This window comes from Callithrix jacchus, chromosome 2 (genome assembly GCF_049354715.1).
Source record: "Callithrix jacchus isolate 240 chromosome 2, calJac240_pri, whole genome shotgun sequence".
Lineage (NCBI taxonomy): Eukaryota > Metazoa > Chordata > Mammalia > Primates > Cebidae > Callithrix > Callithrix jacchus.
In genome coordinates, this window is record NC_133503.1 from 90,504,003 (window position 1) to 90,525,084 (window position 21,082).

Genomic DNA, 21,082 nt, shown 5'->3' on the forward strand with positions numbered 1-21,082 from the left:
AGAAGAAGAATCTGTATTACTATTCTACTACTGCTTCTCAGCCTTTAGGCTAAGATCAGGTGTATTACTATTCTATCTTTAGTATATCCAAACATCAAAAGTTGACTTTTACTCTCCAGATTAAACTGTAAAGACCCCAAGTTCTGGGGGGTGGGGTGGGGTTTCTAAAGATAAAATGGAAAGAGAAGAAAATAGGATAAACTACTCAAGCTCTAAGAAAGAAAAAATATGGTTTGTTGTTGTTGCTGAGATAGAGTCTCACTCTGTCACCAGGCGTCAGGCTGGAGTGCAGTGGCGCAATCTCGGCTCACTGCAACCTCAACCTCCCAGGTTCAAACAATTCTCCTGCCTCAGCCTCCCGAGTAGCTGGAACTACAGGCACGCGCCACCACGCCCAGCTAATTTTTTATATTTTTTAGTAGAGACGGGGTTTCACCATGTTGGCCTGGATGGTCTCGAACTCTTGACCTTGCGATCCACACGCCTCGGCTTCCCAAAGTGCTGGGATTACAGGCGTGAGCCACCACACACGGCCTGTTATTTTTAAGAGTCAAATATTTGCATTTTCAGATTTTACTTTATGTTACTTTACCTAAGTCAAATGTAATCATCCTTTTATCATCATCATCAGTTAACCTAAAATTAACTTGATACTTATAGGTAGTTTTGTGTTCCAGACAAAATCTAGACAAAAATATATTCTTTGAACCAAATAAAACTGAAGAATTTCCAAGAATTCTTTTCCTAGGATATAGATTTAAAAAAAAATATTACCATGTTACCAAAAAGGCAATGTACCAAAGGTTTTAAAACTTGTAGTACGTTATGTAACAAAAACACTCACTTCTAAAGCATTTTGAACTCGTTCTTTACCAGAAGCATTTCTCTTGAAGTTATTTGTGAAATTAATTGATTCAGTCCAATGGTTGTAGTCACCTCCATAGAGCAAACAATCATTTGGTAAAAATGTCTCTACCCAAAGACGACACACATTATCTTTGCAGCAAGTCAACAGTACATTACATACAGAAGCCCTAAGGAATAAAAAGATTTTAGAAACAAAAATACAAATTTCACATAGTATCACAGACAATGCTATGATGTTTCTTTAATTACTTAAAAGTTCCAACTAAGGTACCAATGAAGAAAATGTCACTATGTATAGATTTCATCACAGCAAATGCTTGCCAACCTATTTCTTTTCTGCCTAGAATTCAGTAGTTCTTGTTTCAATAACCTTGACAAATTTTCTTTCTTTTTTTTTTTTTTAAGAGATGTGGTCTCACTATGTTTCCCAAGCTGTTCTCAAACTCCTGGGTTCAAGCAATCCTCCGGGCTCAAGTAATCCTCCGGGCTCAAGTAATCCTCCCACATCATCCTGCAATTACAGGCATGTGCCACCAACCCAGCTCTCAATAAGATTATTTTTACATCTAAAAAAACAAAGACTGAGACTAAGCCAGGATGTCTCAGTTGACACACAAGAAATAACTACATCTTCTAACAAAATTTTCTCATTTATTGAGTAGATAGTCCTCTGAATTATATCATATGCTCCGTCTCTACTTCCTATAAAGGCACCTGCACACCATCACAACAAGCTAGTTACTACTGAGTACAATAATTCTCTCCTTGCCTAACAGATGCCCAAAACAGTAAAATGCGAGAATTGAATATTCATGATAAAGTAAGTACTAAACACTTCCCCTCCTTAGTCATCCTTGACTTTCAGTTAATTTCCTTTGCCATCTCCTTAAAATAAAAGCTAAAATCAATTACATATATATTAATAAGTCCCAGAAGCATCAAGAACTCAAAGGCTGAAGCGCTATAAGCAAAGACTACTTTCCATAAGGAAACTCAGCAAGTTTAGGAAAAAGAAAGAAAAAGTCATGACATTTCAAAGTAGTAACTTGTTCCAGCATATACATCTGCTTTTTAAAAAACTGAACAATCAGTAGGTCTTATTAGTAATTCAGTGAGTTACAGTAAATGAGAAAAGAAATCAAAATATTGTATAGTAGCTACTTTGTTAGACAAACCTACTGACTAAAAAAGAAGCTGTTCCAGAAGAGAGGGGAGAACAGCATGATTTGTATTGGTTGCTCTCTCCTTCTCCTTCCTTCCCCCATTCTCTCATCACTCTCCCTCTGGCCCCCTTTCCTCTTCCTGTCTACTTTCCCATCTTCCCCTCCCTTTCTACTTCCTCTCTTGGCTTCCCTCTCCTACCATTCTTTGCTTTCACAGCCTTTCAAGGCCACCCTCCCTTTCTCTCTCTCTCCTTCTGTCCTCTACCTCTCCTTCCTAGCACCTTTTTTCTTTCTTTCCCCAACCTCGTTTCTCCTCCTTGCACCCATCTCCCTCCATTTTTTTCTCACTCTCTTTTCTCTATCCCTTACCTAGCTATAGCTACACTATAGCTCAAAACACCTATTTAGCAAAATTCATAAAACAGTGAAAAGGTAGGGAAAAAAATACAGTGGTCATATGGTGTGGCCAAATTGAAAATGGCCATACGGTACAAAATGGGATTTCTGGCTGTGCACAGTGGCTCATGCTTATAATCTAGCACTTTGGGAGACTGAGGCAGGCAGATTGCTTGAGCTCAGAAGTTCAAAACAAGCCTGGGCAACACGGCAAAACCCCATCTCTACAAAAAATCCAAAAAGGAAAAAATATATTAGCCCAGCGTGCTGGTGCGCACCTGTGGTCCCTGCTATTTGAGAAGCTGAGGCAGGAGGATCACTTGAGCCCAGGAGGTAGAGGTTGCAGTGAGCCATGATTGGGCCACTGCACTCCACTCTGGGTGACAAAGTGAGACCCTGTCTCAAAACAAAACAAAACAAAACAAAACAAAAACACACAACAAAAAACAATAAGGGATTTCTACCTGTACTTAAGTAATAGGTCTCTATAACCTACTAAAATTCAGTATGGTATTAACTCTTTCCAGAACTAAAGAAGGTACTGAGGGTATGTATGCGTGTGTATATCAGTGTGTGCTTGTGTGGTTAAATTAATACCTATTTCTGAGAAGAATAATGTAGGGTATTAACTACTCTCTTTTCCTCAGATATGCTGGGAGCAGTCAAATAAACATATGAGAACTCATGGTATATCCTCTTAATAAAGCCATTTTTTAAAATAAGAAAACCAGGAGAGACATACTAGAAGGTACAAGATGAGAGAGTATTTATGTAAAAATATAAACAAACAACAATCTGGAGAATAAAAGATGACAGAATTAGATACAAAACACAAAGAAAAACAAAACATGCCCAATTCTATGACTTAAAGACATTTGATATGGAGGTAAATTATCTCACCTTAAACTCCTTTAATATGGATCTTAACCTAAGCATCAATCGCAGTTGACCCACAGCCAGAGATGTGCAGGCCAGAGACTATCTAATATTACTCTGATCTTCATAGGCTCAGAAGTCCTATAACTATGGACTCACAAAAGTGAGAGAAGCAATCAAAGTAACAAAGATGATGTTAAATATGTGGGAAATAATGACCAATCCACTGACCTAGGCATATATTTGCTTGTTTTACGCCAAGAAAATCCATTTACAGCTCGAGGATGGGCCAGATATACAAAAGAAAAGTCAATTTCTCCTTGGGATTGTTTTTCTGAACTTCTATCTGGAGAAGTAACAGCTGTCCGCCAGTTTTCTACATTATACCATACCTTCAAAAGACAGTCATCCTAATGAGAAAGAAAAAAAAAAACAGAATAACATGCAGATCAGAATTAAAAATTAAATCAAATAGCAAAAGTAATATTTTCCTCCTCAATGGCAAGAACTTGGGGATGGGAAGAGAGGCTGGGCACAGGGGAATTAAGAAGAAAATTCTAATTCTGTCACTTTTCTATTAGCATTCCCTAACTGTGCTTTAAGAACTGAAGTGTGTGAATGTGTGAATTCTGTGCTCAAGGAAAATTCTTGCTAATTACTATAGCGTATAGGGAATGGAGTCATTCAGGAAAGATTGAAAAATGAAATAAAGGATTTATTTTTGCATAAGCCAAATATTAAATAAAAAAATCAATACCACTAGCAGACTTATGAAAACTGCTAATTATTGAAAAAAAGGATACTTTTCATGAATTATCATGTGACTTTTCAAAGAAAATGTTGATAATGAAAATAATGAGTTAATATATTAATACTATATAAAATATTCTATGTACAATCAAATTTATACCTCCTAATTTGGGAAATAAGGGAAGAGCAAGGGAGACTAGAATGTACCAGGTGCTGCTTTTAAGCTATAACTGAGTTCCCACCTGCAAAGTCAATCAGAATAAACAGCTCCACTTCTCTCCTAAAAAACAAAAATCTTACTGTGGTTTTAGAGTATCTCACACGCTTAGTTTGCAGAAGGCTTTGAGCCATGAGAACAATAATTTGACTTAGTAGTAGTTCATGAAATGCTCTACAAACCAATGAATAAAAGTAACTTCAAAAAAATATACTGCTTTAAAATCAACAGGTAGTAATGAAGTATGCACACTAAAGAAATGATTACTAGTATCTTTCTTGAAAGCCCATAAAGTCTTACATGTTAAAAAAGAGCCTACTATACACCAACTAAAATGTAATATAAATAGAAGCTATGATTTATTGATTGGATACTACATGAAAGGCACTGTGCCAGTCACTCTATCCTATATACATTGTCTAAATTAATCCTACAGTTAATGAGCTATGAGGTAAGTGTTTTTATCCTCTTATAACACATGAGAAAAGAAAGGCTCAAGAATATTCATTTGCCCAAGATGAGAAAGCTGTTAAATGGCAGATTTATATCCGGATATGCCTCTAAATCTACGTTATTTCAATTATATCACACAGCCTTTCAACACCACAATAATGTAGTCAATTACTGATACTTAAAATTTTTAGTGGAAACTATTATTTTCAAGTTAAATAAATTAAAAAATGCAGACAGTTAATGTTTTTAAGGTTTCAAAGTAAACTATAAACATAATGTGGCAACAGCATTTTCACAATTTACCTTCCCAGCAGTCGCAAAAAATTCTCCATCTGGTGAAAATTTCATTAAATGAATTTGGGAAGCAGTTCTGTAAATTAAACAGATAAAGAATATTTTGCAATGAAAGCTAAAAACTTCAATATTCCCAAAAGTATACATCAGTAATTGCTTCAAATGACAGAAAATTTTGTAAGTTTCACACTCACATCTTTGTGTACCTGAAAAATGAACTAGTTAGTAAGATAAATTTTAAATATAAAAACATTCATCCATAAGAATCATGGAAGGAATGACTTGTCAAAATCTTTAAAGCCTAAAACAAAAGTCATAGCACTCATTCCCTTAGAATGAGAGAGAGTGGTTTCATTTCTTTAATCTGGAAACCTAGTTTCCAGAACCATGGATTCCTATATGCCAAGATACATTTTCATGGATAATATATAAATTTGCCTTAAGGTAATACTTAAAAGATTATGTGTGGGTTAACAGGGGACTTGTAGCAATTAGGGATTCAGCCTGCCAGCTTCACCTATATACTTAGTACATACTTACCTTTTCTTTTCTTTCCTTTTTTTTTTGAGATGGAGTCTCACTCTGTGGCCCAGGCTGAGTATACTAGTGTGATCTTGGCTCACAGCAGCCTCCACCTCCCAGGTTCAAGCAATTTTCCTGCCTCAGCCTCTGGAGTAGCTGGGATTACAGGCGTGCACCACCACACCCAGCTAATTTTTTTGTATTATTAGTAGAGACAGAGTTTCACCATATTGGCAAGGCTAGTATGGAACTCCTGACCTTGTGATCTGCCCACCTCAGCCGCCCAAAGTGCTGGGATTACAGGTATGAGCCACCGCACCCGGCTGCCTTTTCTTCTCAAAGGAACTTTGGTTCATTTCTCTTCATTGCCTTCCCTTACAGCTACTCATATATACTGAGCTCAAGACACCCACAACTATCATTGCTTTCCTTTTCTTTGCCCAAATTCATGCTTAGATAAACACTAAATTTATTTCTAAAGCAATCCAAAGAGGAATTCTGTCACATTTCATTTCAGATGTAAATAACTTTTTTTTTCTGATTTTAAGCATAATACAGTATAGAAAAATAGATACAGTTAGATAAAAAGAAAATGAAATCATTTATAGTTTTCACCAATACCACCACATCCTTTCCTCAGAAAAAGCCAATGTTAATATTCCCCTTCTCTCCATTCTCTCTACTTTCTGCAGGAGAATGTGGTAGAAGTAGGGCTACAAACTGAAGCCACATTTATCACCCATTAAAAAATATGACATGGGCTGGGCATGGTGGCTCATGTCTGTAATCCCAGCACTTTGGGAGGCAGAGGGGGGGTGGAACACAAGTTCAGGAGTTTGAGACCAGCCTGGTCAACATGATGAAACTCCATCTCTACTAAAAATACAAAAAATTAGCCAGGCATGGTGGCACACCCCTGTGTGCCAGCTACTTCAGAGGCTGAGGCAGGAGAATTGCTTGAACCTGGGAGGCAGAGGTTACAGTGAGCCGAGATCACACCACTGCACTCAGCCTGGGCAACGGAGCAAGACTACGTCTTGAACAACAACAAAAATATGTTATGAACACCTTTGCATATAGATGCAAAAGATGTGTATATGTGTCCAGGTATATAGATCTACATTATTATTTTATTGGCTTATGATATTCTATTGTATGTTTTTATATATATATATATTATACATATATACACACACACACAATGATTTCAAATAATTTTTCACTGCTGTTTTCAAATTTTCGCTGCAATGACAACAAAGATAAGTGAACATTCCTACACACACATTTTTAGAACATCTGGTTAATCCTAAGGATATCCTTAAAACAAAATATTTTTTTTCTTTTTTTTTTCAATTGAGACGAAGTCTTGCTCTGTCACCCAGGCTGGAGTGCAGTGGTGCGATCTCCACTCACTTTAACCTCCCCCTAACTCAAGCAATTCCCATGTCTTAGCCTCCGAGTAGATAGGATTATAGGTGTGCGACACCACACCTTGCCTTATTTTTTGAGTTTGGCTCTTGTTGCCCAGGCTAGAAGACTGCAATGGCACCATCTCGGCTCACCACAATCTCCGCCTCCTGGGTTCAAGCACTTCTCCTGCCTCAGCTTCCTGAGTAGGTAGGGATTACAGGCATATGCCACCATGCCCAACTAATTTTGTATTTTTAGTAGAGAAGGGTTTTCACCAAGTTAGCCAGGCTGGTCAAATTCCTGATCTCAGGTGATCCACCTGCCTCAGCTTCCCAAAGTGCTGAGATTAAAGGCATGAGCCAGCATGCCCAGCCTACAGCTCTTTCTAAAGAATTATATATGCAAAATTCTGTTCCCTTTCTACATGTTAACCCATAACCTATCTGAGGGGTGCGAAACACATGGATGGAATCAGCTCCTTTAAATTCTGTAAATTCTATATATCCCCTGCCCTACTTTGGTATGTGATATTTATGCTATCACTACTTCATATAAACCTAGGCAATTTCACTTAACATCCTGTTATATAGTTTACTGAATTATTTTCTATCTCCCCATAGCTGTTCGCTGCAATATTCTAAGCACCTTTAAAGCTGCCCAGAACCATTCAACAATTATTTGTTCAACGAATGAATGAAATCTGGAACTCTTATTTAAAGGATATGAAGAAAATTAAGCCTGTTAAATCATACTTCCAAAACATGCTCTAGAAAGATAATATCAAGTGCACTCCCTTATTGATGACAGTATACAAGAGCCCCTATTTCTGTAAACACTATTAGAAAAGATCCATCCTCTTTCTGAACATTTCACATTCTTGATTTCAAGTGAGATCACCTCTTATTACACTTATTGTTAATATGTTCTACATCTTTTTAAAATTTTCTCTCCATTGCCCAATGTTGTTTACTATTGTGACACCTACTCTTTTCTAACTAATTTAAGGTCTACTTTTAAAAACACATTTGCCCAAAACTGCACATATTTCTCCTCATGTTTGTGTTTCTTTCCTTGTGGAAATTTTGCTTTATAAAAATGTTTTATTGATACAGTTAGAACTATTTTTCATTTCCTATGCATTTCCAGTTTGGGTGTCATTCTTAGTTTTTCCCTTACTCTAAAGCAGCACTTCTTGTCCAACAGCAATATAACATAAATGTCAAATGCTAGCCAAATATGTAATTTTAAATTTCCCATTAGCTACATTTTAAAAAAAAGTTAAAAGTGGCAAAATTAGTTATATTTTTATTTAACCTAATATATAAAAATATTTCAACATATTTTTTTAAATGTTGGAAATATTTTACACTTTTTTTTTAATACTAAATTTGTAAAGTCCAGCACATCTCAATTTGGACTAGTTGCATTTCAAGTGCTCAATACTGACATGTAGTTAGTGGCTAACATACTTTAAATATAAAACTTCACCTGTATTTTTCTCTAATATCTTTGTTTCATTTTATAGAATTTTTTTTTTACCATCCCACATTCTTTTTGGTGTCAGGTATGAAAGACTCTAACTTAATTTCCCCTCCACAAAGCTAGCTAGTTTTCCCCACTATAAAATACTACCTTATGGCCAGGCATAGTGGCTCACGCCTGTAATGCCAGCACTTTGGGAGGCCAAGGTGGGTGGATCACTTGAGGACAGGAGTTCAAGATCAGCCTGGCCAATATGATGAAACCTCATCTCTACTAAAAATATAAAAATTAACCTGGTGTGGTGGTGTATGCTTGTAATCCCAGCTACTCCAGAGGCTGAGGCAGAAGAATTGCTTGAACCGAGGAGGCAGGCGTTGCAGTAAGCCTCATGCCATTGCACTCCATCCTGGGCAATAGAGCAATCCTCTGTCTCAAAAAAACAAAAACAAACAAAACAACAACCAGCCTTACATATGGAATCTCCATGCGAAACTGAGTCTAATCCTGGATCCTAATCTGTCTGTTCCTACATCAATAACAAAATGCTTGATCATCTGTAGTGTTAGAATTCATTTTACTAAACTGTATACCTTTATTCTTTTCTTTCAGAATTGCTCTGACTTTTCTGTATTTGTCCTTTCATATAGACTTTAAAACTGTACTTAATAGAAATCTCACTCAGATTTTGACAAGGACTATGTTCAATATATAGATTATGTGGGATAAATAGATTTCTTCACAACAGGAAGTCCTCCATTCAAAAGCATCAAAGTTGTCTCTCTTTTCATAAAATTTAGCAAGTTTGTATTTACTGGTCTTCATACAGGCCTCACACATTTATGTTTCTTCCTATTTTATTTGACATTTAAAAAAAATGTATTTGTAGAACATGGGAAATAGAGAATTATCTGTGTATAAGAAAAAACATACCATTGACTAAAAATCAGTATTTTTTATGTTAGTGTGATTTTATATAACTAAAATACATTTATAATGAAACCACATAGAACAACAGGTTTATCAGTTTACTCCCCTAATTAATTGCTTACTTGCAATGCCAAATGCATCTCCAATCCCCAAAGTTAAGATCAGTTTTGTTTAAATTTTCATCTTCAGTTGGCTTCTCCAAGTTAGTATTAGACCAGAGCTGCAAATAGTTGGAACCAGTTAAAAGACGACTGCCTAAAAAAAAATTATTCATCATTTATTATTTAGGTATTTAATACTGACTTAAATTACATGCTCAAGAATTTCATATAAAACAACTACTTAAAAAAGTAAAATAACAAAAAAATTTTTGAGGAAAGGAGGAGAAGGCTGTATTTTAATTTTGTTAAAATATCTTGAGATAGAAAGGAAGACATCTTAATACCTCTCCTTTAACAACCATTTAGTGAGCATCTTCTTTGTATCAGGCACTGTGCTAGGCATTGGAAATACAATGACAAAACACTGTCCTTTTTTGTCTTGAGTGTCTATTTCAGTAGAAAGACATGGGAATATCATGATACCATGTACAAGTATTATATACATGATAGAAATGCGTGCAAAGCTTTATGGAAGCCCACAGGAAGGAGACATTAATGTGTACCTGTAGTAAAAGTGCCAGGAAAAGTGATGAAATGCAACCTGGTCCTTAATGGATGAGTAAGCAGAAGAGACAGGCATTTCAGAAAGGAGACCTAACATGAACAAAGGCATGAAGACATATAAGTTCATATATTTTCTCAAAAATGCCTCTAAATCTGGTATAGGTTAAGGAATAAGATACATGGAAAGGCTAGAAAAAAAATTGCCATGGAAAAAATGCCAAGGTGAGACTGTGAAGAGTTTTTCAAGTTCATAAGGTTTGGGATTTGTTATAGGTAGTTGGGAGTAAAAGGTTTTCAAGTGACAGTAAGGGGTTCTGTGGGAGTTGTTATGTAATTGGATCTGTATTTTACAACAGGGGGCTTAACTGGAGGAGGGGCAGTCAACAGATGGAGAGGTCTGTGAACCTCCCTCTATTGAGATAACATACAAAAGCTGCACATCCAATATGTGCATTTTTCCAGAAAGATAATCTGTAATTTTCATCAAAATTTCAAAGACTCTAGTATACAAAGAAGGTTAAAAAATACTTTTTAGTCAGGTGCGACGGCTCACACCTGTAACCCCAGCACTTTGGGAGGCCGAGGCAGGCAGATTACTTGAGGTCAGAAGCTCAAGACCAGCCTGACCAACACGGAGAAACCCTGTCTCTACTAATAATACAAAAACTCGCTGGGTGTGGTGGAACACGCCTGTAATCCCAGCTACTCGGGAGGCTGAGGCAGGAGAATTGCTTGAACCCAGAGGCTGAGGTTGCACTGAGCCGAGATCGCACCACTGCACTCCAGTCTGGGCAACAAGAGTGAAACTCCGTATCAAAAAATAAATAAACAAATAAATACTTTTTAGAAAAACTCTAGAGACAAACATCAGGGAAAACATAAATGTGTGGTTAACCAAGTATTAAACTATTAATCCTGGTTAATTAACTATAAAAACTCAGATGGTAAATCATGAGGATCTCAACCAAATATTTTAAAAGCAAGCATCTGAAAGCCATTTCAAAAAGTATTGTCAAGGCTGGGTGTGATGGCTCACACCTGTAACCCCAGCACTTTGGGAGGCCAAGGTGGTAGGACTGCTTGAGCCCAGGAGTTCAGGACCTGCCTGGGCAACATAGTAAAACCCTGTTTCTACCAAAAAAAGGAAAAAAAAAAAAAAAAGAGAACAAAAATTAGTTAGGCACGCACTTGTAGTCCCAGACACTTGGGAGGCTGAGGTGGGAAATCACTCAAGCCTGGGAGGTCGAGGCTGCAGTGATTGTGCTACTGCAGCCCAGCCTGGGTAACAGAGCAAGACCTTGTCTCAAGAAAAAACAAACAAAAAAAGAATTGTCAGGGTTTGAACCCAACAAAATACAGGGAAAAAACAAGAGGTTTAAAGGACAGATTCTAACTTTATGAATTAAGTAGAAGGTCGTGGGCTGGGCACGGTGGCTCACGCCTATAATCCCAGCACTTTGGGAGGCCGAGGTGGGTGGATCACAAGGTCAAGACATCGAGACCATCCTGGTCAACATGGTGAAATCCCATCTCTACTAAAAATACAAAAATTAGCTGGGCATGGTGGCGCGCGCCTGTAGTCCCAGTTACTCAGGAGGCTGAGGCAGGAGAATTGCTTGAACCCAGGAGGGGGAGGTTGCAGTGAGCCGAGATCGCGCCATTGCACTCCAGCCTGGGTAACAAGAGCAAAACTCTGTCTCAAAAAAAAAAAAAAAAAATTAGAAGGTCGTGCTATTATCCACACAAAGCACAAGCAGTTCCGGCAAAAAAGCTGACAATAAAGATGGCATTGACCTTGGCAATTAAGGACTATAGATTTGTGTATTTCTACCGTAATAATTTTTTTTTTTTGGCCTGTGACACAGCCCTCAGGAGGTCCTGAGAACATGCACCCCTAATTTTTTTCTTATTTTTTGCAGAGACGGGGTTGCACTATGTTGCCCAGGATGGTCTCAAACTGCTGGGCTCAAGCTATCCTCCCACCTCAGTCTGCCAAAGTGCTGGATTACAGGCGTGGGCCAGCATGCCCAGCCCTCGTTTTCTTACTTCAAAAGGAAAGTAGATCTGTGGCACAGACTTTAGATCAGAAATCCATATATCTAAATCCCAAGATGCTTAATTAGCCATGTGAATTTGATCTAGTTGGGCAACTTCTGAGCTTCAACTTTCTCATCTATAAAATTTAAGTTTTTTATACAGTTGTTTTAAGGATTAGCTATAATATGCACAAATCTCTAGCACAGGCCAGGCACTAAGCAGAAGCTCAATAAATAGTAGAGCAACTAGATACAAGGTTTCACAGACAGGGGGCAAAAAGCACAAGAAGTAATGAAACAACCCATTTGAATATGTTGATTATTCCACTTTTGAACTTACCAACAGATACAAATTTTCTTTTGCTTAATATAAACTGAAGATAAAATTAAGATATCCCCTAAAAGATTAAGAATTTAATACAGAATACAAAATTAATCCTAGGTATGGAAAGGAACAAAAGTAGGTGAGATATAATATGGTATACTGATTTCAAACTCTAAGGACAGAATTACAGATATTAAAGTAGAAAAAAAGCATAAAAAGTCTAAAACAGAAAATCTTATAATTTAGGCAAGATATGATAGTGAATCTCGACACAAGACAAAGACATTAATCAGTTTACCAACACCATCTAAAAATACTTTTGTATCATCTGAACTGATGACTTCGATTTCTATGTTCCAAAGATAACCTTTTTTTTTTCTGAGACAGAGTCTTGCTCTGTCACCCAGGCTGGAATGCAGTAGCACAATCACGTCTCACTGTAGCCTCAACCTCTTGGGCTCAAACAAGCCTCCCACCTCAGCCTCCTGAGTAGCTGAGACCTCAAGTGTCGGCCACCAGGCCTGGCTAATATTTTTTAAAAATTTTGTGGAGATGGAGTCTCCCTATGTTGCCCAGGCTGGTCTCAAACTCCTGGGCTCAAGCAATTCTCTCCACTCAGCTTCCTAAAGTGCTGGTATTACAGGTGTGAACCACCACACCCAACCCCAAAGATAACTTCTTATGTTCTAGATTCAAATGTCTATGTATTGCTTTATGACATGCAAACTTCTCAAAGTCCACATATCCAATTAATACCTCGTGTTTCACTACCTCTAACTCCTATATATTACTCTTCTTGTGGTCATAGATACTCTCAAAGTCATTTCAAATCCAGTTGTCCAGCAATGTCAATTCTACTGCCTAAACACATTTCATATCCATGTATACCTTTCACTATTTATTAATTCATTTAATATTAATTGAGCACATACTATGGAAAAGGCATTGAAATAAGTTATTATTTCTCATCCAGATTAATGAGAATACAACCTCTCCAAAGGTCACTCCTCCTGTTCCACCTGCCACTGACCCTTCTAACTCATGGCTAGTAGCCCAATCTTGCAAAACCATAAATCTTATATCACTAGCTTCTTTCAAAAACCTATAGTTTTCAGACAACTATAAAGAATTAAATTCAATGTTTTTAGCATGATTTTAAAAATCTTCTATAACATGGTATGGTCTTATCTCCTTACCACCACTGAGACTCAGTCCAGTGAACTACTAATCCTTATTAATGTATCTTATGCTTTCTTTCTCTGTGCCTTTGCTCACTTTGGTAGAATGGTAAAAATGGCTCCTAATAAATTATGTCTCCCTGTGTTGATGCCCCATGTAATATGACTTTGCCATATCTTTCATTAAGAGGTGGAGTCTATTTCTCCCATCTCTTAATATGAACTGGACTTGTAATCATAGAATGTGGCAGGAACAACATTCTGGGACTTCCTTGCAGCTTCTACTTTCACTCTCAGAATGCAGCCACCATGTAAAATCCAGGCTACCTTGCTAGAGAGGGCCACAGAAGAGGCCACATGGAGGAGAACAAAGGCATCCCAGTAGAGAGCAAGCAGCAGGGCCCAGATAAGTGAACAAAGCTTTTCTTGGATCTTTCAGCTACAGATAAGATACTTCAGCCAATACCACATGGAACAATAGACCAGCCAGTCCCACAAAGCCTTCCTGACCAACAGAATTATAAGCAATAAAATGATGGATGTTTTAAGCCATCCATCACTTTGCGGGATGCTTTTCTAATGCAGAAATAGATAACTGATACATATATATATATTTTTTTTCATTATATTTTCTTAAACTTCACTTTTTTCCTGTTACATCTATCCAATCCACATTGCTAAAGTCTGTCTACTCTCAGGTCAAAAGGCTCCTTTCCAATACCTCAATTCTCCAAAGAAATATCTCTTTCCAAAAACAATAAGTATCCTATTATAGCACTTAACATTCTCTCATCTCTTACAGTGTATATCTGTCGTCATTTCATTACAACTCTAAAAGGGAATGACCTACAATCTCACACAAAGAAGTGAAATACATGAGAGTAATAAAAATAATAACTTGGCAAGTGATATTACATTTTAGTTAATCCTGCTTATTTTCTTACCTGTGGGATCCCAAGTTATATTGTGTGCTATTGATTCCAAAAAAAATTGGCCACTTTTCTGCCACTGACTATATAATTCCTAAAATTAAGAGGAAAGTCATTTAGCCCATTATAATTGGCATCTCTGTCAAATGTGTATGTTCATGTTTGTTATTCTTATAATAACACAGGCAGTCAATTTTAAAGATAATGAAATGTTCAATTCAGTCAACAAAATTATAGAATATAGGATAAGAAGACATGTGAGACAATACCTATTACTGGAGGTCAAAATTCTGTCATTAGTATAAACAACTAATAACCATATGCTACCTCGGATAACGGTCTTATTAACCTTAGATCTAATTATTATTGTATTATTATTATTATAGTTATGGCAAAAAGCTTAATTTTAAATGTGTCTTTACTATTTGAAGTTTCCTTCTCTTTCACTGTTTTATCCCCACCTGAGATCATAATGGTACGTGAAAAAATTCAGAATAAAAGATGGAACATTTTGATACCATTATGTAATTTATGACTTTACAACTTCTTAAAGCGAAATTTTGCCTTTTTTTCTTGCCTGCAAATCAGTAAGAAACACACAATGTATTGTGACCCAGAACACATACATATACAAATAAAGACAATCTAGGATTGTCCTTATTACATGTGACATACTCTGGTATTTTCTCTATTTCATTTTCTTTTTAAATTCAGGTTGTGGCCTATACTAAGTTGAGTTCACAGCCCAATTACAGATTGAAATTCATACTCTCTCTCTTAATGTAATGGTTTTCAAATTCTGGTACAACAAAGAATAGCCTGAGATGTTACTAAAAATTCAAATTTCCAAGACCTGTGCCCAAATATTCAGGCTCAAAAGCTTCAGGATGGGGAGCAGAAACATGTATTTTAACACCCCAGGTGATTTTGATGTAAGTGACCTACAGAATATGCTTTTATCAAACACTGCCTTGCAGGAATGACTTTCTTTTTTTTTGAGATGGAGTTTCACTCTTGTTACCCAGGCTGGAGTGCAATGGGGCAATCTTGGCTCACTGCAACCTCCGCCTCCTAGGTTTATGCAATTCTCCTGCCTCAGCCTCCTGAGTAGCTGGGATTACAGGCATGCACCACCATGCCCAGCTAATTTTTTGTATTTTTAGTAGAGACGGGGTTTCACCATGTTGACCAGGATGGTCTTGATCTCTTGACCTTGTGGTCCACCTGCCTCGGCCTCCCAAAGTGCTGGGATTACAAAGAATGACTTTCAATCATAGTACATACCAGAACCCTCTCTAGAACTAAACATTTAACTGCATAGACACAATCCCACACCTACAGATTTAGAAATTCCCAAGGCAGGACCTGGACACATATATCCAACAGGAATTGTGAAGTGCAACTCCCGTGAAGAGCCACCATCTTAAAAGAATACTCCAGAATATACAAAGAAAAGGAAATAATGCATTTTTACAAGGATCTAAAGATTCTGAGACTATCTCTAGAATCATAGATTTTTAAGTATCTTTCAAGTATATAATTTTACCATTTAACCCAGTTTTCCCTTCTTCATCATGTTTATTATCTTTTCTGCAAAGTCAATGCTAATAAGTCAACAAACAAGCCTCTTTTTGAATTTTATACATTATTATATTCATCAATTATGATTCGCAAAGAAGAAAATGGACAAACACTGAAATTGTCTATTCTGCCCTTCCCAATAAAGGCATCTTAACATAGCATACTGATTTTCAAAAGCTATCTACTTTATTTAATAAACATTTATTGAGGATTGAAATACACTGTTCTGGGCCGAATGGGGTAATTACCTTAAAAATTTATTTTTAGTACGGCCAATTACTAATTCTTAAGGCTTTAAGAGCCTCAGATAGATTCACTATGCAATGTATAAAAACAAATAGAAATCAGAGAAAAGTGTGAATACTCCTTCCATGAAATTTAAAGATAAATATCAATTAACTCAGAAAACATTTTTCATTAACACAAGGTAAGGAAAGAATGTTCACACCTAAGAATCAATAAAGATGGTTTTACTCTTCATTTTGTGGCTTAATAGCTGTTTCACTGGTCAAGTCACTATTTCCTTTGAGCCTAGTCTACTACCTTACTTGTAAAAAGAAGAAATAATAGCTGTGCAAACTAGGTTTGAAGCAATTTGTAAAATACTAATGAGCTAAGTAAAGATATGAAAACTATCAAAAGATATATAAAGGTATATCTGCTATTAAAACAGTTTAATTCTTTATAAATTAATACATTTCTAAACCATCTTTGACATAATGTTAGCCTAATAATATTCCCATCAAGAATGAATAGGTATTAATGAATTTCAGAGTTGAGCAAAGAATTTCATAAGGCTAACTTACCTAAAAGAACAACTAGCTAGATAGCCCCAGATACAGAAACCAGTTCTAAGACTCCCAATACACTGCTCTTTGGATAACAGTATGCTTATCTTATTTCAGGTGGTTTTTTTATTTTTATTTTTAGAGACAGGGTTTCTCTGTGTCACCCTGGCTGTATCATAGCTCACACAACCTCAAATTTCTGGGCTCAAACGATCCTCCCATCTCAGCCTTCTGAGCTGCTGAGACTATAGGCAAGCCTCACCATGCCTGGCTAAATTGTTTTTAAACTCTTGCCCAGGCTGGTCTCAGACTCCTGGCCTTACACAATCCTCCTGTCTCAGCCTCCCAAGTAGCTAGGATTACAGGCACAAGCATTAAAGAACCTATAAAATCTACTAACACAATCCAAATATTTATTAACTATTGAGTAACCAGGTTTCGGAACTATTTCTGAGTACAGCTTCCTTATAAAGAAAAACATTTGTTGCCCTGTTAACAATTGTATTACATGATCTAAATAATGCAAGAAAGTTAAGCCCTAAAGAGGCAGAAAATCTGTATAAAGGTAGATTATAAAACAAAGAAAAAAGTACATACAGCTGGACAGTGGTATCTGATACTAGCAATAAAGTAAGTGACAAACTTTAGGTTACTGACTCTTCAAATATTTATTATAAAATTTAAAATGTCAGAAATAAAATAATAAAGCATTTCAACAATTCACTGGTACAATTTAGTTTAATTCTATCCCAATGAAAGATTTAAATATATTTTTAGTATCAAAATGGAATTTAGCATGTTATCTTCAATTATATTATATAAGTTATACTGATTTACTCAACGATCACTCTGATTTTATACTCTTTTAATACTTAAGACATTTCAATTCCTAAAAGAAAAAATTATAAATTACTGACCAAATTTTTCTTTTGTTTGGGTAGGTTAACTGGTTCAAAAATGGAGATAACGTTTCCATAAGATGCTGCAATCTTTTAAAAAGAAAAAAAAGACAACTTATTATGGATATGTTAACTTACTTATGAATCAAAAAAAGCAAAGAAATGAATATTATCACTTTCAATATGCTAATACACACAATTTCATTCACTGATGCTTAAGAATGTCAGTTTTGAAGACTATCGCATCTGCGTTAGAATCCTAGAATAGCTATTTACTACGTAAGTGGAAACTTAATCTCTCCAAATGTTAGTTTCCGTGTCAGTGTTCATAATATATACAACACTATCTTCCCAGCAGAATTATTTTGAGGGTTGAAATAACATTTGTAAAACACCTAGCATATAATAAGTGATATACAATATGCACAATAATGTTAATTGTCATCTATCCTCAAAATTCACAATTCCGTCAGTGTACATTAACTTTTCAAAAATGTAACTTAGATCTATTCCCCTGCAAACTCCCTTAGTACATTTTTAAAAATATTTTACTTTACTTATCTTTTGAATTTACCCTTTAAATTGATGGAGCATAACCTTTCCTGGTTCTGTTTTATAAGGTAACTACTACTATAACTTGAGGGAGTCTCATATCAAGAAAATAAAAATATTGGAAATCAAACACAGAGAGAGGCAAAGAGATTAAATGAATGAATGAATCATGGACAGAAAAAAGAACATCTGATCTAGTAAAGAGGAAGGTAAGAAATGAGGACACAACATACATACGGAGAAAAACTTTTAATGGGTATTTTAGTTCTCAGGATATAGAGGTCACTTGTTCTGAGTTGATCTGTAGGAAGTGTTTAGTTTTAGCCTTTAATTATGGGTGGGATTTCAAAAAGCAGCAAGTATTCAATTTTATAAATAGGGTATAGTATAAACACAGGTATAAAAATTAAAAGAGGCAGTGTATATTTAGAGGTGAATGATCATCATCCCATCAGGAAGAGGGTGCTCCTTGTAACAGAATAGTGTACCTGAGACTAAAAAGGCAGGTCTGAACCAGGTTGTAAAAGGCCTCATGCCAAGGTGAACAATTTGAACTTTTCCAAGGTAATGGGAAGCTAAGAGTATTTTGAAGTTAAGAATATTTTGAAGCTGATGAATAACAGGATAAATGCTGATTTTCTCAGAAAAATTAGTTAAGTGGCAGTACAGTACAAAGCAAAAACATAGTAATAATAAAAATACAGGTACCAATGATGTTAACATTTCCTTCTTAAATGCAAATAATCAGAAGCCCCGGGTACCAGAACCTGCAAATTTTCCTCCTGATACTTGAAGGAACCCTATGATAATACTGATATCTGTAAATCAAGAAAATATTTCTTTTTTAGAATAAAACCAAATGACTTCTTCATTCCTCTTTTCTGTTTTTGTTTTTAGAAATGGGGTCTTGCTTTGTCACCCAGGCTGCAGTGCAGTGGTGCAATCAGAGCTCACTGCAGCCTGGAAATCCTGGGCTCAAGTGATTAATTATCCCGTCTAAGCTTCCCAAGTAGCTAGGACTACAGGAGCAAATTCAGCTATTTATTTTTTATTTTTACTTTTGTAGAGATAGTGTTGCCCAAGTTAGTCTCAAATTCCTGGTCTCAAGGGATCTGCCTGCCTCAACCCTCCCAAAGCTCTGGGATCACAGGCATGAGCTACCACACCTGGCCATGATTTCTTCATTCTAACCTGACTGTCATATAATCTATCACAAAAAGACAGCTCATATTGGAAAGTATTAAATTCAATTTTTAACATTAACCAGTTCCCTGTGAGTCTAGATGGTATTAAGCAAGTTTTTATACAGTAAAGATTACAGAACAAAAGAGCTAGCAGATCAAACAAACATGAAGAGAATGAAAAAAAAAAAATCTCAAGGATTTTCAGCATTCCATAATAAAGATCCTTTCTGTTGTATAGTGAGAAGTCATAGGAAGCCTCAACAAAAGACACCTGTAACTATATTAAAGGAAAGGAATACCGTGTAACAAAAAGAATGGTAGTCCAACAAATATGTAAAGATTGAGAAAACAGAAACTCCTTTTACAATATCTTTATGTCCCAGTGAGTAACTTTTAATACTAGAAGGTTTACCTCAAATGAAGATTAGTTTTTAAAACAAATGATTGGGTCCATGGACTTTTATATGACCATTTTGATTCCTTATACAAAATGATCTAGTGGAATCATATGAGTGTATTTGCAAAGTTCAGTCCAGTTTAGCTATACAATTATACATAGGCCTTACCATCTATGCCTAAATTGAATTATTTTAAGCTATATATTATGCTACCTTGCCTACTAGTACGACTCTCTCATTCTGATATTACACCAACTAACTGTATTTAAGCTGATCTAGAAGAATTTTACACTTTGTTTCTTTTTTTTTTTAACACTTTGTTTCTTTCGCTTTTGTTATTGCTATTTTACTTTCAAGGTTACCTTTTTACTTTTCATATGCAAACAGAAGTCCTGATAAAGTTTTTCACTTTTCTTATAGGCTTAGATGAAATTAATATTATAAACTCTAGAAGTTTTTTCATTTCCACACAAAGTTACACAGTTCTTGTAACATAGAAGTTACAAGGAGATAACTACCTGTTTACAGACCAAAAAAACCTCTAAGTCATTTCCTTCAGTTTATTTGTAAACAATTAAGATTTATTGTTAGTCCTTTCCCTCAATCCAATTGCCTTTTAAATAAGTAAGCTTTAGACTCATTCTATATCAGAATAAAATATAAGTATTATATTTCTTTTTCAACTCAAAGAAAACGATGCTACAATTTAAAATTATATAAGAATAGAATTTCCAGCACTCTATAGAATGCATCTTAGAGAACCAAAAATATTTTTAGCTACACTATCCTTGAAACAAAGCCAAGTCTCTAATTCAATAGGAAATACATACTTCAGAGATTATCCTGACAAAAACCATATTCCAAACAAATTTGCATATTAACCATAAGATTACAAACCTTGCCTTGTTGCATTGAACAGTCTACACATCCCACTTGAATATTTCCATGTTTAGCTCCTGGGATTATCTGTAATCTTTCAAAATCACTTCCCAGTATTACAATGTCACATCCAGATGCATAAGCCTAAAAAATAAAATAAAAATGATAAAAGTGTCAAGAAAACATTTACCATGTAGAATACTAGCATTAACTACCATGTTTTAAGGTGGGGAGAATAAATGTTTCAAAAGGCCAATTTTAGATGTTCTTTTCTTCAAAAAAAAATCTATATTTGGAACTATTTCCCTTAC

The 21,082-nt window shown here is 35.8% G+C and overlaps 1 protein-coding gene across 26 annotated transcripts in view; it reads right to left on the reverse strand.

Moving 5' to 3' along the window:
• DMXL1 (Dmx like 1) overlaps positions 1-21,082 on the reverse strand; it is a 193,201-nt gene that overhangs the window by 152,214 nt on the left and 19,905 nt on the right. For 15 of the 26 annotated variants that reach the window (XR_013532130.1, XR_013532127.1, XR_013532125.1 and 12 more), the window contains 7 exons: positions 20,790-20,915; positions 17,777-17,848; positions 10,022-10,112; positions 9,480-9,612; positions 5,026-5,092; positions 3,534-3,712; positions 845-1,034 (listed from right to left, as the gene is read on the reverse strand). Coding sequence is in view for 18 of the 26 variants with exons in the window: in XM_078365010.1 (XP_078221136.1) it covers positions 845-1,034; positions 3,534-3,712; positions 5,026-5,092; positions 9,480-9,612; positions 10,022-10,112; positions 17,777-17,848; positions 20,790-20,915 (858 nt within the window). In the remaining 8 variants the exon portion in view is untranslated. Of the gene's footprint in view, positions 1-844; positions 1,035-3,533; positions 3,713-5,025; positions 5,093-9,479; positions 9,613-10,021; positions 10,113-14,505; positions 14,585-17,776; positions 17,849-20,789; positions 20,916-21,082 lie in introns of all 26 variants that reach the window. The other 11 variants (XR_013532124.1, XM_078365018.1, XM_078365015.1 and 8 more) reach the window with 4 other exon arrangements.